We start from the raw sequence: 17,954 nt of genomic DNA, 5'->3' as shown, positions 1-17,954 counted from the left end.
GATACAAATTCCCAGCAGGCAAATCAGCCAATTTCCAACTTGTGCATTTTCTGGGACGCTACATTGGAGTCCAGACGGCTCGAATTGATACGGAAGGACTTCTTTAATCGATTGCAAACATTTATGTTTTCCTCTTCAGAACTATTTGAATCATATTCATAACTGGATGAGTAACAAGAAAGCATCTTCTCTGAATCTGAAGCCATTGTTTTGATTCTAGAACAAGGCAATACGTCCTGGCGTGACGTCACTAACAAGGGGGCGGGACCTTCTGAAACTGAAACTTTCTGAGGTCATTTTGAAGTAGTTTTGGGACACTTTAAATCATTTTTATTGGTGTTTTGCATATGACTAAAAATATCAGCCTGCGTGTTTTAGGTATTTTAGATGCTATTAAACTTTTTTCTGATGTCAGTTAGGAAAAAAAAAACATGGTGTCAGTTGTCCTTTAAGGCTAATTGGCAAGATGAGAGGGGGGGCGATTTGTCGATGTGTTTTGAAAACGTACTCAACAAATCTGACAGAACGTCTGAATGACATTCGGAAACCGGCGGACATTTTGAGAAATCTCGTACGTATTTTAGAGGTTGAGTTTTCCCAACGCAATTGCTTGAGTTCCTTCCATCGCACTTTGATGGCCGGTGGCAGTTAATATCAGGAAACAGAAGATTACCGACAATTTGATTTGAGCTCCACGACTGATTGCACCAACTCGCAACCGCAGTCTGGGGTTGACTGAGTGCTTTTCCGAATAGCACAAAACAATCTTTACTGCGGGCATTTCAACCTTTCGATCAAATGAAAACAAGTAGTGAGATGGTTTGAAGATGACCGTCCGTCTTTTTTCTTAAACAGTCGTACAGTTAGTTTATATTATTTTATTTATTTAAATTGGATTGGATGTACCTTTATTCGTCTCATTGTGAAGAAATTTACATTTCACAGCAGCAAAGTTATGACAGCAAGAGGAAAGGAAAGAAAGAAGTAGAAAAACAAAATACAGCAGCTGCTCGAAAGGCAGCCACTCTCGCGGCGCCATCTTGAAGTAAAAAAAAAAAAATAAAAAAAAAATAAATAACAAATAAAATCACTCCACAAAGACACAGAAAGTCATTCATTCTTCAGCACTTGCTGTACCCTCTTTGTGACATGAGGCAGTTCTCGATGAAAAACGAAAGGAGAAATGTATCTTCATATGACATTTTCAAGTTACGAATTGCCACAACAGGAAGATTTTCCTCTAGTTATGAAAGAAATTTCAAGATACGAAAGCTAAAAATACAGAATAGGCTGATAGTTTTATTCAATAGAGCAAACGCTACAAGCAAATTGCTACGAGCCACGTGGACTCTTCTTTCGAAGCGCCTTTCACAACTCTCAAGTACACTTTACAGTCACAGTATAGTCCGAAGCACGAAACAGACTTCTGATTGGCTGCCGTGACAAGTATGAAAATTGCCAAACAAAGCACGAAAAAGGCTTCTGATTGGCTGCCGTGACAAGTATGAAAATTGCCAAACAAAGCACGAAACAGGCTTCTGATTGGCTGCCGTGCCGAGTATGCAAATTACCAAACAAACATTCGTTTGGCAATTTGCATTCTTGGCATGGCAGCCAATCAAAAGGCTGTTTCGTGCTTCGGACTATACCGTGACTGTAAAGTGTACTTGAAGGTTTTGAAAGGCGCTTAGAAAGAGGAGCCACGTGGCTGTTAGCAGACAACGCAACGCAAACATTGCATTGTGCACCATGACGACAAACGACAACTGGAGCAAAATCTTCAGTGAGGGATATTTACCATAAATTATGCAAGGGAGCATTTGTGGTAGGTACTTCCTTAATTTAAAAAAAATATACATACATACACATACATACATTTATACTTGGTAGCAATGTTTTTGTTTTTGCGTTTAGTCGTCTTATTGTGTTTCAAGTTGTGAAAAATGGGAAAGGCAACTTTATGGTAACTTTTCAGAGTTGTCTTCCCTGGTGTCTGCTAACTTTTTGTCATGAGTTTCAGATCAGACACTGCATTTAGGCTCAAATGTTCTCGGGTGGGATCAAGGTCGATTCACTTTCCTGGTCCAAACCGAGGAGTGCTCAATCTCAAATCTCTAAAACTGATCCCCGAATGAAACAAACATTCAGATGAAGGGTGAAGCAGCACATTGGGAATGTAACACCCGCAAGACGATCCTTCCAACTTCCTTCACCTCAAGATGAGCTCTTGTGTGATCCAGCGCCATTCCTCACTGATCTCTGGAATGCGTTGGATGACGGATCCGTTTTCCGACATTGTTTCACCTGCTCTAAACAGAACCACATGTGGCACAGGACCAACCATGCTTCTCCATTGTCTCTAATTAAAAGCACAAGTAAAGGCTCCGCAATAGTCCGACAAAGTCCACCATGGACATTGAGTCTTTTCATACCCTACTGGTCCCGAGAGGCAGCCACCGAATTCCAAGTCGGACCCTGGATCATAATTTGACCTGAAACAAACGACCCTGACGCTATACGTCAAGTGCAACGCAACAAAGCGGTGGTATCAAGTTTTCGAGCGACTCCCTTGCAAGGCTGCCGGCTGGAAATTGGAGTGACTGGGTGTGCATATGTTGAGGGAAAAGAGACCTTGATTTTTTTGGGGGTTTTGACATGCTTCTGAAAACCTGACAGGTACCATACTGTTCATCAGCGTACTGAACGCAGCGCCGAAGAAATCATTTCAATTGCCAGATTACATAAGCGAGGAACGTGTGCTTTTTATCAGCTCCCGTCACTCGGGTCCATTGCCCTTGTCAGTCACATAAATGATGTCACGGTTCGCAAGGTGGTGATGGTGGTTGTGGATCCCAAAAAAAGCAGGGAGGTGGGAGCAGCAGGATGTATTTGACAAATTGTATTAAAATCAAGTCAGCAGGAACAAAATCTAAAACGTCAAAGTCATCTGAACAGAAAAGTACAAAGTATCAAAGAAAACCATGAGTACAAATCTGCCAAGATGAAACAAACCTGACAGGGTGCAGCAAACACTTACAATGCAATGACCCGACACGGAATGGTCGTGCCGGGAGTCCTTTTAACTGCCACTGATTGGAACGACCAACACACACTGCAGGCAGGGCTGACAGCGCCATCCGTTGGTCGCCAACCAGAACGTGACAGTCTTCCACTAATCGGAACGACCAGCACCTGTGCAGGTGCAGGCAGGGCCGACAGCGCCACCCGTTGGTCGCCAACCAGAACGTGACAAATGAGGAATCAGTCGGTTTTATAACCTGAGAGGGAAAAAACAACTGGACACCTCGCTAAAGTTCACACTAGGGTCGTAGATTTTTTTTCTAGTGACATGATTGATTTGGCTAAAACAAAATCATTTCAAAAAAGGAGATCCAGCCAGTGGACCACCTGTTTCTGGGATTTTACGCCATTGTTTTGGAAGACAATAAACTAGAAACTAGAGATGTGGAGGTATGCTCTGGAAAGGAGAGGAATGAAGATCAATCGCAGCAAGACGGAATACAGTGATACATCGGTTTACGAACCCTTGGCTTACGAACTTTTCGGTTCACGAACGTTAAATTTATGACAATTTTACCTTGGCATACAAACTTTTTCGGGATACGCAAGGAGCGCCATAATGAGTGATGTGTCGTTCGCGAACGAGCCCGTTCTCCTAACAACAAAATGGCAGCCGACTGTTATTGTCCTCTATTCCCTGCCCCCAGTCTTCGGTTAAAGCCACGTGATTGGTCAAGAACACTGCAGTGAGGGGGTGGGGGTTACAGACAGAGAGAGAGAGAGAGAGAGAGAGAGAGAGAGAGAGAGAGAGAGAGAGAGAGAGAGAGAGAGAGAGAGAGAGAGAGAGAGAGAGAGAGAGAGAGAGAGAGAGAGAGAGAGAGAGAGAGAGAGAGAGAGAGAGAGAGAGAGAGAGAGAGAGAGGCAGTTAAACATTACAGAGACAGGCAGCCTGCATGCTTTGAGTGTTTTTGATGCTATAAAACGTTTTTCTGATGTCAGTTAGGAAACAAAAAAATGGTGTCGGTTGTCCTTTAAAGGATCTTACCGGTCTGTGACGTCATAAACCCCTGAACCCCCTAAAATAATCATTTAAGGACGTCCCACTTCTCACTTATCGACGAGGCTAAGTATCCTGAAACGGTACGCGGTCAACTGGGTTATAACTGGTGCTGCAGTGACACCTGTTGGTGACAAGACGTCAAGCATGTAAACAAAAAAAAAAATCACATTGGCACTACAGCAACCCCCAATGGACGAAAATAAAAATGCATGTTTTCCAGCCAGAAGCGGACTTTGGATGATAGCGTGACTATATCAGTGCCGGATACAAAATCAACAACTTCCTCGTGGGTACAAAGAGTTGATTAAGGTTTCAATCAAGATGTGATGACAGGCGATGATTAGATGCAGAAAAATGGCACCGAGCATGTGTCGATGGAGCAGCTACAGATTAAAGGACGTGTAGCTCCATGCAGCACGTCGTCCTTCCCCGCAGCGGACACCTGATTATTGATTGAGCAGAAAAAAACAAATACAGTGAGACCTCAACTTACAAACACCTTAACTTACAAACTTTTCGTCTTATAAACGTCAAATTTATGAAAATTAAACCTTATAATTAGCACTATTTTCATAATACACACTCACCACGGCTGGCGGATTGATCTTCGGCGGAAGCACACAACCGAACAGCACCAACAGTCCTTAAGACTTAAGTCTCCTTCCATAAGCCATCAACGACCATCAAAAAGGTAAATAAAACTTTATTTTACAGCACAGTTTATTTCTTTAATTACAGTCCTCATGCAATTCCCTTTGACCTTCGACCTCCAACGCCATTCCATCAAGCCATAAATGACCATCACAAATGTTAATAAACTGACTTTATGATACAATGCAGTGAATTTCTTTCATTACAATACAATAGCACAGTTATTATAAATAGAATAAGGTACGTTGTATGTAGTTTTAAGGCTTATTTAAAAGTATATTTTATGGAAACCCGGGAACGGATTATTCCCATTTTAATGGTTTCCTATGAGAACTTTTTTTTTAGATACACACTTTTCACCTTACACACTCTGTCTGGAAACCAATTAAGTTCATAAGTTGAGGTCTCACTGTATACCCCAGTAAGATAAAGAAAAGCACAGGTTTAAAATAAAGTGTTATTTTGTGAGCTATTAAAGGTAGAGATGTGACAAATTTTTCAATAATAATTCATCACACATTTTCTAATACCATATTAAAGTTCATTTAAATAGCTTTCAAATGATGTAAAGATTATTGTTCTATGACAAATAATAGCGGACAAATCAGCCCATTTCCAACGGAGCTTGTGCGCCATCTTGTGCATTTTCTGGGCGCTACATTGGACTCCAGACGGCTCGAATTGATACGGAAGGACTTCTTTAATCGATTGCAAACATGTATGTTTTCCTCTTCAGAACTATTTGAATCATATTCATAACTTGATAAGTAACAAGAAAACATCTTCCAATCTGAACTCTCTGAAGCCATTGTTTTGATTCTGGAGCAATGCAGTGTGTGACCTATAGTGACGTCACGAACCAGGGGGCGGGACTTTCTGGACTTTCTGAATCTGCCCAGTTCCGAGCTCATTTTGTGGCAGTTTTGGGACACTTTAAGTCATTTTTATTGGTGTTTTGCATCTGACTAAAAATAACAGCCTGCGTGTTGGGTATTTTAGATGCTATAAAACATTTTTCTGATGTCAGTTAGGAAACAAAAAACATTGTGTCGGTTGTCCTTTAAATTAGCTCATTAGCATACATGTTAAGTCTCACGATTTGGTCGGGAGACTCTCGATTTTTACCACAATATTGTCCTCACTTTATAAAGCAACTATTGACACAATATAGACGGTTCATTTGTAAGGTGAAACAAAAGAAAATGTACAAAAAACAAAATACCGGTATACAGGTAACATCCGACTTACGACCGAGTTCCGTTCCGACCAAGTGGTCGTAAGTCAAAATGGTCGTAAGTCGAAATCCATTCAAAATGTTGAATAGAGACTTGGAGGCTAAATGACTCGCCAACCCCCCCATTCCCTCTGGTGCATTCACACGGTCGATACCTGTGCGAGAGTGAAATGCTGGCTGGCCAAAACTGTTGTAGACGTTGCCAGCCTGCTAGCAATTTTAAAAATAGAGTCTGGAGGTCGTGTTCGTAAGTACGGGTGGTCGTAAGTCGAGCCGGTCGTAAGTCGGATGTTACCTCTATTTTTCTACTAATTGAATGTAGAAACAAACAATGAACGTATATTTGTATTTTATTTACATCAAATTTACACTTTTGTAACGCTCACGTTCTATTAACACGCACCACTGAGTCGCGAGTATGAAAATCTCCCGATTGATGATTCCTGAAACATATATATATACAGTAAAGTCTCGTTATATCGATATTCAAGGGAGTCCGAAAAAATATCGATATAACCGGGACTATCGATATATCCGACCCTGTTTGCATGTAATTTTCTCCATGCGTGCATAGAAATACAGTAAAGTCTCGTTATATCGATATTCAAGGGAGTCCGAAAAAATATCGATATAACCGGGACTATCGATATATCCGACTCTATTTGCATGTAATTTTCTCCGTGCGTGCATAGAAATAGTATCAATATAACCGGGACTATCGATATATCCGATATCGATATAACGATACTTTACTGTAGTATCGATATAACCGGGACTATCGATATATCCGATATCGATATAACGAGACTTTACTGTATATATTCATTAGTGACGCTTACTTGTCTATGTAGATTACAAAAACAGATTACTTTCATTCCAAACAGAAACATTTTTACAAATGAACTCAATTGTATATTCAGTTTGGGTTACAGCAGGGGTGTCAAAGTCATTTTTTGCCGCGGGCCACATTGTAGTTATGGTTTCCTCTCGAGGGCCGTTATGAATTTGGGGAACCCATTAGAATGTTTAAATCCCTTCAAATATTACATATAGAGCACACAGCAAATTAATGAATAACTCGTTTTCAAATCTGCAGTCAAGAATAATGACTTTTATTGTGGTTGACATCCAAAAATATGAAATTTTGACTCCGATTTTAGCAATCATCATGGAATTTAACAAGTTTGATTTGCTTTCGCGGGCCGAAAAAAATGATGTGGTGGGCCGAATTTGGCCCGCGGGCCTTGACTTTGACACCTGTGGGTTACAGCAACACTCCATGAATATGAAACTGACTGATCAGCAGTTTTATTTTTCCTGTCTCGGACATGCTCACTACTGACTGTGTTCTTTCTTGTCCCAGGATGGCTTGTTAAGGAGAATCGCAAAGCTTGCATGGAAGGCAGAATTTCCCCAGGGACGTCAGCTTACTGCTGCGCATTGAGAGCGTGAACCGTAGAGGCCTCGCCACGTTTATCGATACCTCAATTCCTTGGCCCCCTCCCGTCGACCCGTGTTACCCCCAACAGGTGGGGTGTGCATTATTGGCAGCACAGCATGCAAACACCCCATGTCCCTCCAGGTGATAACTCTGTCAATTGTTGTCCCATAACAAGCTGTCATATCCCCCTCAAGCGTCAAGTATACCAGAGGTGGGGGAAAGGGATGATAGGTTTGGGAGAAGATTTTGGTTAATAACCACCATGCACTGAGCACAGACAATATAAAAGTCTTTAATCATCAATCATTGATTGCAGGTCACTGTGAATAGTTTTGCACCAATTGGGTAGAATTAAAGGCAAAATGTATGGCTAATTCAGGAAAAATATACAGTGATACCTCAGTTTACGAACCCCTTGGCTTACGAACGTTTCGGTTTACGAACGTTACATTTATGAAAATATTACCTTGGCATACAAAGGTTTTTCATACACGCAGCTGCCTCAATGAGTGATGTGTCGTTCGCGAACGAGCCCGTTCTTCTAACAACAAAATGGAAGCCGACTGTTTTTGTCCTCTATTCTCCGCCCCCAGTCTTCGGTTTAAAGCCACGTGATTGGTCAAGAACGCAGCAGTGAGGGAAGGTGGATTAAGCATTAAATAGACAGGCAGATGACAGTGAGAGAGTTTCAACTTTGATAGTTCAAAGGCAGAGTTAGACTGCAAGGTTAAAATTCACATCAATCAGGCTCCACAAATAACCCGCACAAGCCGTATGTACACTTGATGCAAAAAGCTATCAACTCAGCTAAACAGAACACAATTGATGAGGAACTAGGTCAAATTATCGCAGAGAAAGCACCTCCAAGGGATCATTCGTCAAGATCGTGATAGAAGAAGGCTACGTTACTCATCAAGTGTTTAATGCTGATGAAAGCGGCCACTCCATTCCGTCAAGCCATCAACGACCATCACAAAGGTAAATAAAATGACTTTATTATAAAGTACAGTTTATTTCTTATACAGTAAAGTCTCGTTATATCGATATTCAAGGGAGTCCGAAAAAATATCGATATAACCGGGACTATCGATATATCCGACCCTGTTTGCATGTAATTTTCTCCGTGCGTGCATAGAAATAGTATCGATATAACCGGGACTATCGATATATCCGATATCGATATAACGAGACTTTACTGTATATAATACCGTAGCACATTTATTATACATAAAATAAGGTATATTTGGTGTAGGTTTAAGGCTTAGAAAAGTACAAAATAATGTTTTCTGGGGACCTGGGAACGGATTATTCTCATTTTAATGGTTTCCTTTGGGAATTAATTTTTGGGATACACACTTTTCGCCTTACACACTCTGTCTGGGAACCAATTAAGTTTGTAAGCCAAGGTATCACTGTATTGTTAAAAATGATCAATTTGTATTTGTTTTGAATCCATAACAGGCAAGAACAGGCACTTGCACAAAAAAAAATCAAAAATAAAAAGAATTATCAATGTAATACAAACACAACATCCCAAGGCTATTGCGCTATGCAAATCAGTCCTCAAAATAAAAACATCTGAAGGCATTAGTTCTGCAACTAGCATCTATATCCCCCCCTCTTGTGTACAAAATGGCCGCCGCAACCCTCTGTGCATTGCGCTTGCCCACTTCCACGGGCAACTTTTGACATTTGAAGGATGTATAATTAATGATGTCCCCAGATGTTCATTCCCGTGATGAGTCCATAAATCTTCAGAGACTCAGTGAAAGGTCTGCATTTCGACTCCACGTCAGTCAGTCAATGACGTCACCATGCGTCCACAGGGCGGGGGTACCTCAGGGCGAATATGCAAAGTGCCTGTTAAAACGAGGGATATAAGATTTGGGAAGACAGTTATTGATTCATTTGTTTTGCCGAGTGGTTGTTTTGAAGTGCTTCGTACATAAAGATGACTTGAGAAATTATATTTTTTATGGCACATCAACAATGATTGTAAAATACATTGCGAGCCTTGTACAGTCAAACCTCGGTTTTCGAACATCTCAGTTCTCGTTCAATTCGGTTTTCAGCCAAAACGTTTGTGTTTTTTACGCCTTGATATACAACCCAAATTTTGTGATCGATGCATTAGTATTATTGAATAAAGTTTTTATTTTTTATTTTTTTACGAAGAAGCAAACGTGATTGGCTGAGAGAGATCTCCACGAATCGGACGTTATCTTCGTGTATGTTCCATTGTGAGCAGGCGTGTTTGTATTGTTCAATCAATATAAAAAAAAGCGGACATGTCTGGTTGAGATCTCCGCAAATCGGACGTTATACTCGAGTAGCGTTACGTTTTGAGCCGATGTTTTAGTGTTGCTCAATAAAGATTAAAAAAACTGTCGTTGTGCGGTGAGACACTTTGTCGTGTAGCATCTGTTGTTAGCAGACAAATTAGTATTGTTCAATAAACATTTTCAAAAGAGAAGAAGTTGTTTTCCGGACTTAGAACAGATTACTTTTTTTTACATTGATTATAATGGAAAGTGGTGTTTCGGTTTTTGAACAAATTGGTATTCGAACAGGTCTCATGAACGAATTATGGTCGAAAACCGAGGTATCACTGTATTAATGTTTAATGTTTAACCCCCCCCCCTCCCCCTCACTGCTGCGTTCTTGACCAATCACGTGGCTTTAACCGAAGACTGGGGGCGGGGAATAGAGGACAAAAACAGTCTGCTGCCATTTTGTTGTTCAATGAACTGGCTCATTCGCGAACGACACATCACTCATTGAGGCAGCTCCGTGTACGAAAAAAGTTCGGATGCCAAAGTAAAATTTTCATAAATGTAACGTTTGGAAACCGAAAAGTTCATAAGCCAAAGGGGTTTGTAAACCGAGGTATCACTGTATTACGCGACATGGTGGCGCCTCTTTAATTTACTACACTGGTTCAACATGCTTTTCCTTTGACTTGCAGATGTTTTTTTTTTGTTTTTATTTTTTATTGAACTCATTTTAGTGTACCCGACAGCGTTGCTGCAAGAAACAATAAATAAAACAAATTTATGTTTTGATTGTCGTCATCCAAAAATAAATACATAAAATAATAAAGAAACAAACACATGATTGTCAAGAGGATGTTAAGACACATGTGCTGCGGCCATCTTGGCTGAGCACATTAACAGATGTTAAATCTTCTTTATTTATTAGTTGTCCTTAATTTTTTCCTGAGAGTAATTTTTTATTTCCACTGTCATACCTTTTCGGTTCGACTTGGACTGACTTGCAGCCACCGTGGTCAAATCTGCCGGGAGACCCACGTACACGCCGCCATAGTTCCTGAGTGGAAAGCAGGTGAGTATTGTCGTCAGTTTGTGTTTACATCATGGAGAGTCATGTTGTATTAGCTTAGCATTTTATCCACTTTTCACTGGTTAATTGTCGGCATTATTTTTAGATTTTAAAAATGTCATGCTGTGAAATAATGATGTTAACCCATTCACTGCCATTCACAAATTTATTCGGGAATTGAAAATATGACGTAGAGCGCCATTCCCGAATTAGTTCGGGTTTTGTTTTTGCTTGCTTGGGTGCCGATAAAGTGCTGGCCAGACTTTGGCAATGTTTTTTTTTTTTTACCATCCACATGGGGGCAGCATTTCCTTGTTTTAACATGATAGCACTTTGTTCCAGATTTGGCTGTTATAATCATAATAATAATAATAATAATAATAATAATAATAATAATAATAATAGTGTCAATAATAATAATAAATAATAATAATAATAATATAGTGTCAATAATAATAATAATAATAATATAATAATAATAATAATAATAATAATAATAATAATAATAATAATAATAATAATATCATAGTGTCAATAATAATAATAATAATATCGTAATAATAATAATAATACAGTAAAGTCTCGTTATATCGATATTGGATATATCGATAGTCCCGGTTCTATCGATACTATTTCTATGCACGCACGGAGAAAATTACATGCAAACAGCTCGATATATCATAGTGTTATATCGAAAGGAATATCGATATAACGAGACTTTACTGTAATAATAATAATAATAATAATAATAATAAATGTCATTTCTAAGCGCCTTTCAAAACCCTTCAATGTCACTTTACAGTCACAGGATAAGTTTTTTTTTCTGTGGGTGAGCAGCGGCAGCCACACGCGCCAGCGTTCACTCAACCCGGAATAACTGAAGAAAGAGAGAAAGCTAGCTAGCTAGCTAATAGATAGCTAGATAGCTAATAGATAGCTAGATAGGTAATCGATATCTAGATAGCTAATACATAGCGAAATAGCTAATAGATAGCTCGCTCATATGTATCCTGACTCAAATAGCTGGCTAGCTAGCTATATAGCCAATAGTTAGCTAGATAGATAGCTAGTGTCCTTACTTGACTTGAAGATTGCATCGGCGGAAGTTAACGCGTGTGTATGTTTTGCATTGTATTTTGGACAGCCGCCCTCATTTCAAGATCATATAACTCCAGACTCATATAACTTAGGAATTAACTTTTTTTCTGATGAAAGAAGAGAGTCTCATCAGGTTTTTTTTACGCTGCATTGAATGTTTACATAGTCCTAAAACTCAATATTCTGTGGGTCCTGGAATTCGAGTGACAATGACAAAAACCCTGGCACTGCAGTGGACATATTTTTGCACATAGTCTGGCAGTGAACGAGTTCAAGAATTCAAATTCTTCCTTCTTCTAATTATTTAAACAAAAGGTGAATCTCATGAAAAGTAAAAAGGGACCTTCTCTTCTCATCGTCTGCCAAAGGATCTTCTGTCCTGATTGAGAGAAAACGCACATGTCAGCTCAAAGCTCATCGACTTGACTTGTGAAGTATGGCAACAAAAAGGTTTGATGGTACGCCTCTTATGCGGGGGTCTTATTTATGCCTTTATTTATTATAGATGGTACTTTCCTATTGTTACTTTTATTGCAATACGGTGAGATCAAATAATGCACACCAGGCATGTATGATTGTCTTTAATCTCATGTTTCATAGAATGTGTGCTTGTGTGTGTGTGTGTGTGTGTGTGTGTGTGTGTGTGTGTGTGTGTGTGTGTGTGTGTGTGTGTGTGTGTGTGTGTGTGTGTGTGTGTGTGTGTGTGTGTGTGTGTGTGTGCGTGTGTGTATCTGGGGATATTTTGCTGTGTAGTACGGTTTTAACATGCTGCTGTAAGCTCTCAGGAGTCCTGTGCAGTTCCGAGTGTTGATCAAGGAACACACACACACACACACATTCCTGCTTCAATGGTTTTGTGAGGTCCGGATAACTCCAGATAAGGAGTGAGAACCACCATTGCTGGTAAGTTTAGAGAACTAGTGTTACCTTTGAACACTAAATGTCACCCCATTTCCCACTTCAACTTCTTTAAAAACAAAGCAATAAAAAGTGGACTTGAAACTGAAATAACAGCAGGAGTGAGGTTTCTTAATGGGTACATTCAAAGTCCTCGCCCCTGTAGTAAATTTGGTTAAAATATCATTTTACTTTGTGTCGTATGAACTTTTTCCCCACGCACACACACACACACACACACACACACACACACACACACACACACAAAAACACAGTGAGTAAAAAGTGTGTGTATCCGAGTGAAATGAAAATACACACCAAAAAAAACATTTTTGGGTGAATTTGTGAGGACCTCTCTGAAATTTTAACAGATGCATATATAGATTCTGTAGAAGCCTTTAGAATGAAAAACCTGTGAGGACCGGCCAAAAGGTCCTCACTTGTCAAAAATATCATCACTACGTATGGTATAAAATGTTAGTGGTCCTCACAAGACTAGTAATACAAACTCACAGATAGATAGATAGATAGATAGATAGATAGATGTTTAAGTCCCCATTGTGTGGCAAGAACAAGGACACACACATGTATTCTTTCGTGTGTGTGTGATTTTCATTGGTAAGCACTTTATACCCGTCAGTACGAAATCGAAGAAAGAATTTGCCTTCATGTTCACATATCTTTCATTTTAATTTTATTGGTCATGTGGTCGCGATAATTAATCGCACATGTGACTGTTAAGTGATAAGCCCAATACATTTACGGGTCAGGGCAGACATTTTTTCTCGCGGCGAATGGTCTCAATTGAGGGTGATTAAAGTTGCGACAAATAGGAAGATTATTTTCCAATGAGTGTTGCCAAAGAGAGAAGACGTGATGATCGATGTACTCACACATCCCTGGAGGCTTCGGATGGCCCTGAAAGTGAAGTAAGAAGAGATATTTAATCTTTGTTCATCCAAAAAGTATTGAAGCGCTCTTTACGAATAATTCATCTCGCGGTGTTTGTTTAAAGACACTGTTGAGGTTTTTTTTTTTTTACCGTACTAAAAGAAAGAATGGTTTTAAAAGAAGCCTTGTTTGACAAAACGATACCTTCGGGTCTTGAGATAAGAGTGACATCATTTTTTTTTTTTTAACGAACGCTTTATCTTACGAACTTTTTGCCTTACAAACACTAAATTCGCAATAATATAATCTTGGCATAAAAACTAGTTTCCAGCAAACGAACCAAAACACACAGCGCTACGGTGGCTGGCGGGCTTGTTTTCGTCACCCCCTTTCTTCGAGTGCGGACGTGGTTTGTTATCAAGTGTACCATTTTCAGAAACTCCCGCCCCCAGTTCGTGACGTCACACCCAGATGTCTTGCATTGCTGGAGAATCAAAACAATGGCTTCAGATTAAGAGATTATGCTTTCTTGTTACACATCCAGTTATGAATATGATTCAAATTGTTCTGAAGAGGAAAGCATACTAATAAATGCCCTAATAAAGGCATATCCAATCCAATCCAATCCATACATGTTTGCAATCGTTTAAAGAATTCATTCCGTGCCATTTTGAGGCAACATTGAGGGGAAATGTCTCACCGAAAAAGAGGCACAAAATGGCGACGTCCTGTGGACACCTCCGTTTCCACAAGCTGATAAATTCCTTATATGGAGCTTGGACGCCCTCTTCTGGCGGCTTTTGGATATGCCTTTATTAGTCTCACAGTGTTTTGGGTGCAACACGAAATCCCCAGACCAAACAAGTACAGCAAAATACATTGACGTGATGGAAGGACTGCTACAATGCGTCATTTTTTTTCGGTCAGGGGCGTTCCTTTAGTGACGTCACGTACGGACTCGTCACCAACTCAAAAACAAGACTTCCTTAATATTCAGCACGAGTCTTAAAACGTCAAATATAGCTATATGGGGTAGAATCTTATTAACTACGCTCTAACTACGCTTGAAGCCATTTTACAAATTATGGACACAACTTGTCCGCGGTTGTCCTTTAAATGTTTTAAGGAAGCCTCACTTGGAGTTGATTTAAAAACATTTGGAGGAGCCCCCAGGGACTTTGGAGTAAATCTCCTGATTTGTTGCACCACCAGTCCCAAATCAGACATGATTTTCAGCACAAAGGCTACGATTGTGGCGCGATGTTGTGTACGATGTCGGTTTTGGAGAGGGCTGGGGGGGGGCTTTCAAGGCAATGTCATTTTCCCACTACTTCAAAGAGTGTACTTCACAATTATTCTTACTGATTATTTTGTTGACGCAGGGATGTGTGCGTCATTTGCAACCACGATCCGATCTGGAAGTGATCAGAGCTGAAAATGATTAATATTCAACTTGCTCAATATTTATAAAACGTTTTTCTGATGTCAGTTAGTAAACAAAAAAAAATGGTGTCCTTTAAAGGACAACCGACGTCTCCGGAAAAGTCGTGTCCATAATTTGTAAAATGGCTTCAAATGACTTCTACTGAGCGTATTTTACAAAGATTCCACCGCATATTGCTATAGTTTACGTTTTACTCGTGCTGAATATTCCGGAAGTCTTGTTTTTGAGTTTGTGACGAGTCCGTACGTGACGTCACTGAAGGAACGCCCCTGACCGAAAAAAAGGACACATTGTAGCAGTCCTTCCATGATTGTTTGGTCTGAAAACCTCGTGTTGCGCCAGAAGAGGGCATCCAGGCTCCATATAAGGAATTTAACGCAATACACTGTCATGTCTACAAGAGGTCGCCATTTTCTGCCTCTTTTCTGGGACTCTACATTGCAGTCCAGATGCCTCAAAATGACACGGAATAAATTCTCTAATCTATTGCAAACATGTATGCTTTCCTCTTCAGAACTATTTGTATCATATTCATAACTGGATGTGTAACAAGAAACCATATTCTCTGAATCTGAAGCCATTGTTTTTATTCTCCAGCAATCCAAGACGTCTTGGCGTGACGTCACGAACTGAGGGTGGGACTTTCTGAAAATGCCCAATTCGTAGCTATATTTTTTTTGCAGATTTTGGACACTTTAAGTCATTTTTATTGGTGTTTTGCATTTGAATAAAAATATCATACTGCGTGTTTTGGGTATTTTAGATGCTATAAAACGTTTTTCTGATGTCAGTTAGGAAACAAAAAAGTGACGTCGGTTGTCCTTTAACATTGGCATTTTACAACGTGGTCTATTTAAATTTTAGATAAGAGCTGATAGACATCCTTAATGGTTACTTTGAACAACACGATATACAATCTTTAAGAAAAGAATTTGTATTTGCGTCTGAAAAGAGTGAATTTCCCTTTGTGCTGTCAAAAAAAAAAAAAAAAAAAAAAACAAGTCTGCTGACACGACACAGGAGCCCATTGAGAGTCCAAACAAAAGCTCTTTCATATCTCAGGAATCGCATCTGTGTAAATAAGGGTCAAGCCGAGCAGTGCAGTGTGTGCCCGGGTGGTCATTTGAGTCTGTGAAGACAGAAGCTTGAAATTGGAAAAAATAAAATGATGCACCATTTGATGAGTTCGGTGGGAAATAACCAAAAGTATGGGGTCACCGCAGGGGTGCTTGAGCACGTAGCTGTGATGACAAATCATGGCAGCAAAAAAAAATAATAATAATAAATAATTAAAAAATAATAACATAAAATAATAATATGTAATAATATAATAAAAAATAATGTATTTATTTAATAATTAAATAAGTAATAAATAATATAATTAAAAAAAATAATTACTTTATTTAAAAATTACATAAATAAAAAATAATAATAATACATAATATAATTTAAAAAAATAAGTTATTTATTTAATAATTAAATAAATTAAAAAATAAGAATAAATAAATAAACAAAAAAAAGATTCAAACTGATTTCTGAATCAGTGTTATTATTATTATTATTATTATTATTGATTGCAAGTTATAAAAATAATTTACCCTTGTAGATCCATAATCAAAATGAATTGACAATGTATTTTTTCCAAATCAAAAAATATATAATATAATTATGGAAATAGCTCTTTTTTTTCTGATGAAAGAAGAGAGTCCAAAGTTTCTTAACGCCAAATTGAATGTTTATGTCGTCCTAAAACTTAAAGGACAACCGACGTCACTTTTTTGTCTAGTCACTGGCTAATGGCTATCTGTTCGCTGGCTATTAGCTATCTATTCGCTGGCTAATGGCTATCTATTCGCTAGCTATTGGCTATCTATTCGCTGGCTACTATTAGCTATCTATTCGCTGGCTAATGGTTATCTGTTCGCTGACTATTAGCTATCTGTTCGCTGGCTGATGACTATTTATTCACTGGCTATTAGCTGTCTATTTGCTAGCTATTAGCTATGGTATGGTTTCTTTCAGTAGCTATGGTATTAGCACTAGGTATTAGCTCTCTATTCGCTAGCTAGCTATTTGAGTTACTTCCGGGTTGAGTTAACTCTGGCGCGTGTGGCTGCCGCTGCTCACCCACAGAAAAAAAACGTATCCTGTGACTGTAAAGTGACCTTGAGAGTTTTGAAAGGCGCTTATAAATGAAATTTATTATTATTATTGATTGCAAGTTATAAAAATATATATTATTTTTATGAAGAAAGCTTATCTGGAATCAGATAATTCTTTAAGCAGCACAGACAAAAGCAATCACTCCAGAATTAGGATCACTCCAAAGTCAAAATGGGCACGTTGGTCATGCAAATGCTCTCCATTCATTCATTGGTGACTCCGAATCCCATCGCATTTCATTTACATTCTAATCACCTTCCAGCTTTGGTGCAGACACACAGATCCCCCCCCTCACCTCGCACCCACCATGCTGAAAAATAAAATAAAATAAAAACAGAAACACTCACCCTCTCCTGATGTGCTGGCTGCCGACGAATTGCCACAACCCATTTGTTTTTTTTTTTTTTTTTATCATGAACTCAGCCGTATCCCCCCCCCCAAAAAAAAGAAAAAAACACGTGAGCGTCAGTCAGACCCCCGCTGACGACAACTGTGGTGGGGTGAAGAATGAGCAACACAACAGAGGAGGAAAGGGAAGGTCAAGGCAAACGTCTCCCACGTTTACGCTGAGAGGATGCCAGGAAGCGCATAGTGAGACGCTTTTATTGACATGCTGGGCGTGGGGAGGGTGTGTGAGTCGAGTGGGCGGACGTCGGACATTTGGGTGCAGAGGATTGGGGGGGGGGTGTTACAGTGGTCGAGAGGAAAGAGAGAA

The 17,954-nt window shown here is 39.4% G+C and overlaps 1 protein-coding gene and 1 long non-coding RNA gene across 2 annotated transcripts in view; one reads left to right on the top strand and one right to left on the bottom strand.

The window, feature by feature from the left end:
• The window catches only part of LOC148897517 (uncharacterized), an 82,272-nt gene extending 73,843 nt beyond the window's left edge, over positions 1-8,429 (top strand). Inside the window, exon 3 of the long non-coding RNA XR_016114916.1 lies at positions 7,330-8,429. This is a non-coding gene — a long non-coding RNA (uncharacterized LOC148897517). The remainder of the gene's footprint in view (positions 1-7,329) is intronic.
• A 408-nt stretch (positions 8,430-8,837) lies between these two features.
• c25h12orf75 (chromosome 25 C12orf75 homolog) lies at positions 8,838-17,813 on the bottom strand. Its single transcript, XM_088995870.1, has 5 exons — positions 17,587-17,813; positions 13,635-13,659; positions 12,188-12,223; positions 10,655-10,734; positions 8,838-9,267 (listed from the first exon to the last, which is right to left on the bottom strand). The coding sequence occupies exons 1-5, from the start codon at positions 17,627-17,629 to the stop codon at positions 9,200-9,202; spliced, it is 252 nt and encodes an 83-aa protein (XP_088851996.1). The 5' UTR covers positions 17,630-17,813; the 3' UTR covers positions 8,838-9,199.
• Between the last annotated feature and the right edge of the window lie 141 nt (positions 17,814-17,954).

This window comes from Hippocampus bargibanti, linkage group LG05 (assembly GCF_051943395.1).
Source record: "Hippocampus bargibanti isolate YZ-2025 linkage group LG05, ASM5194339v1, whole genome shotgun sequence".
NCBI lineage: Eukaryota > Metazoa > Chordata > Actinopteri > Syngnathiformes > Syngnathidae > Hippocampus > Hippocampus bargibanti.
This window is presented reverse-complemented; position numbering and strand designations above follow the sequence as displayed.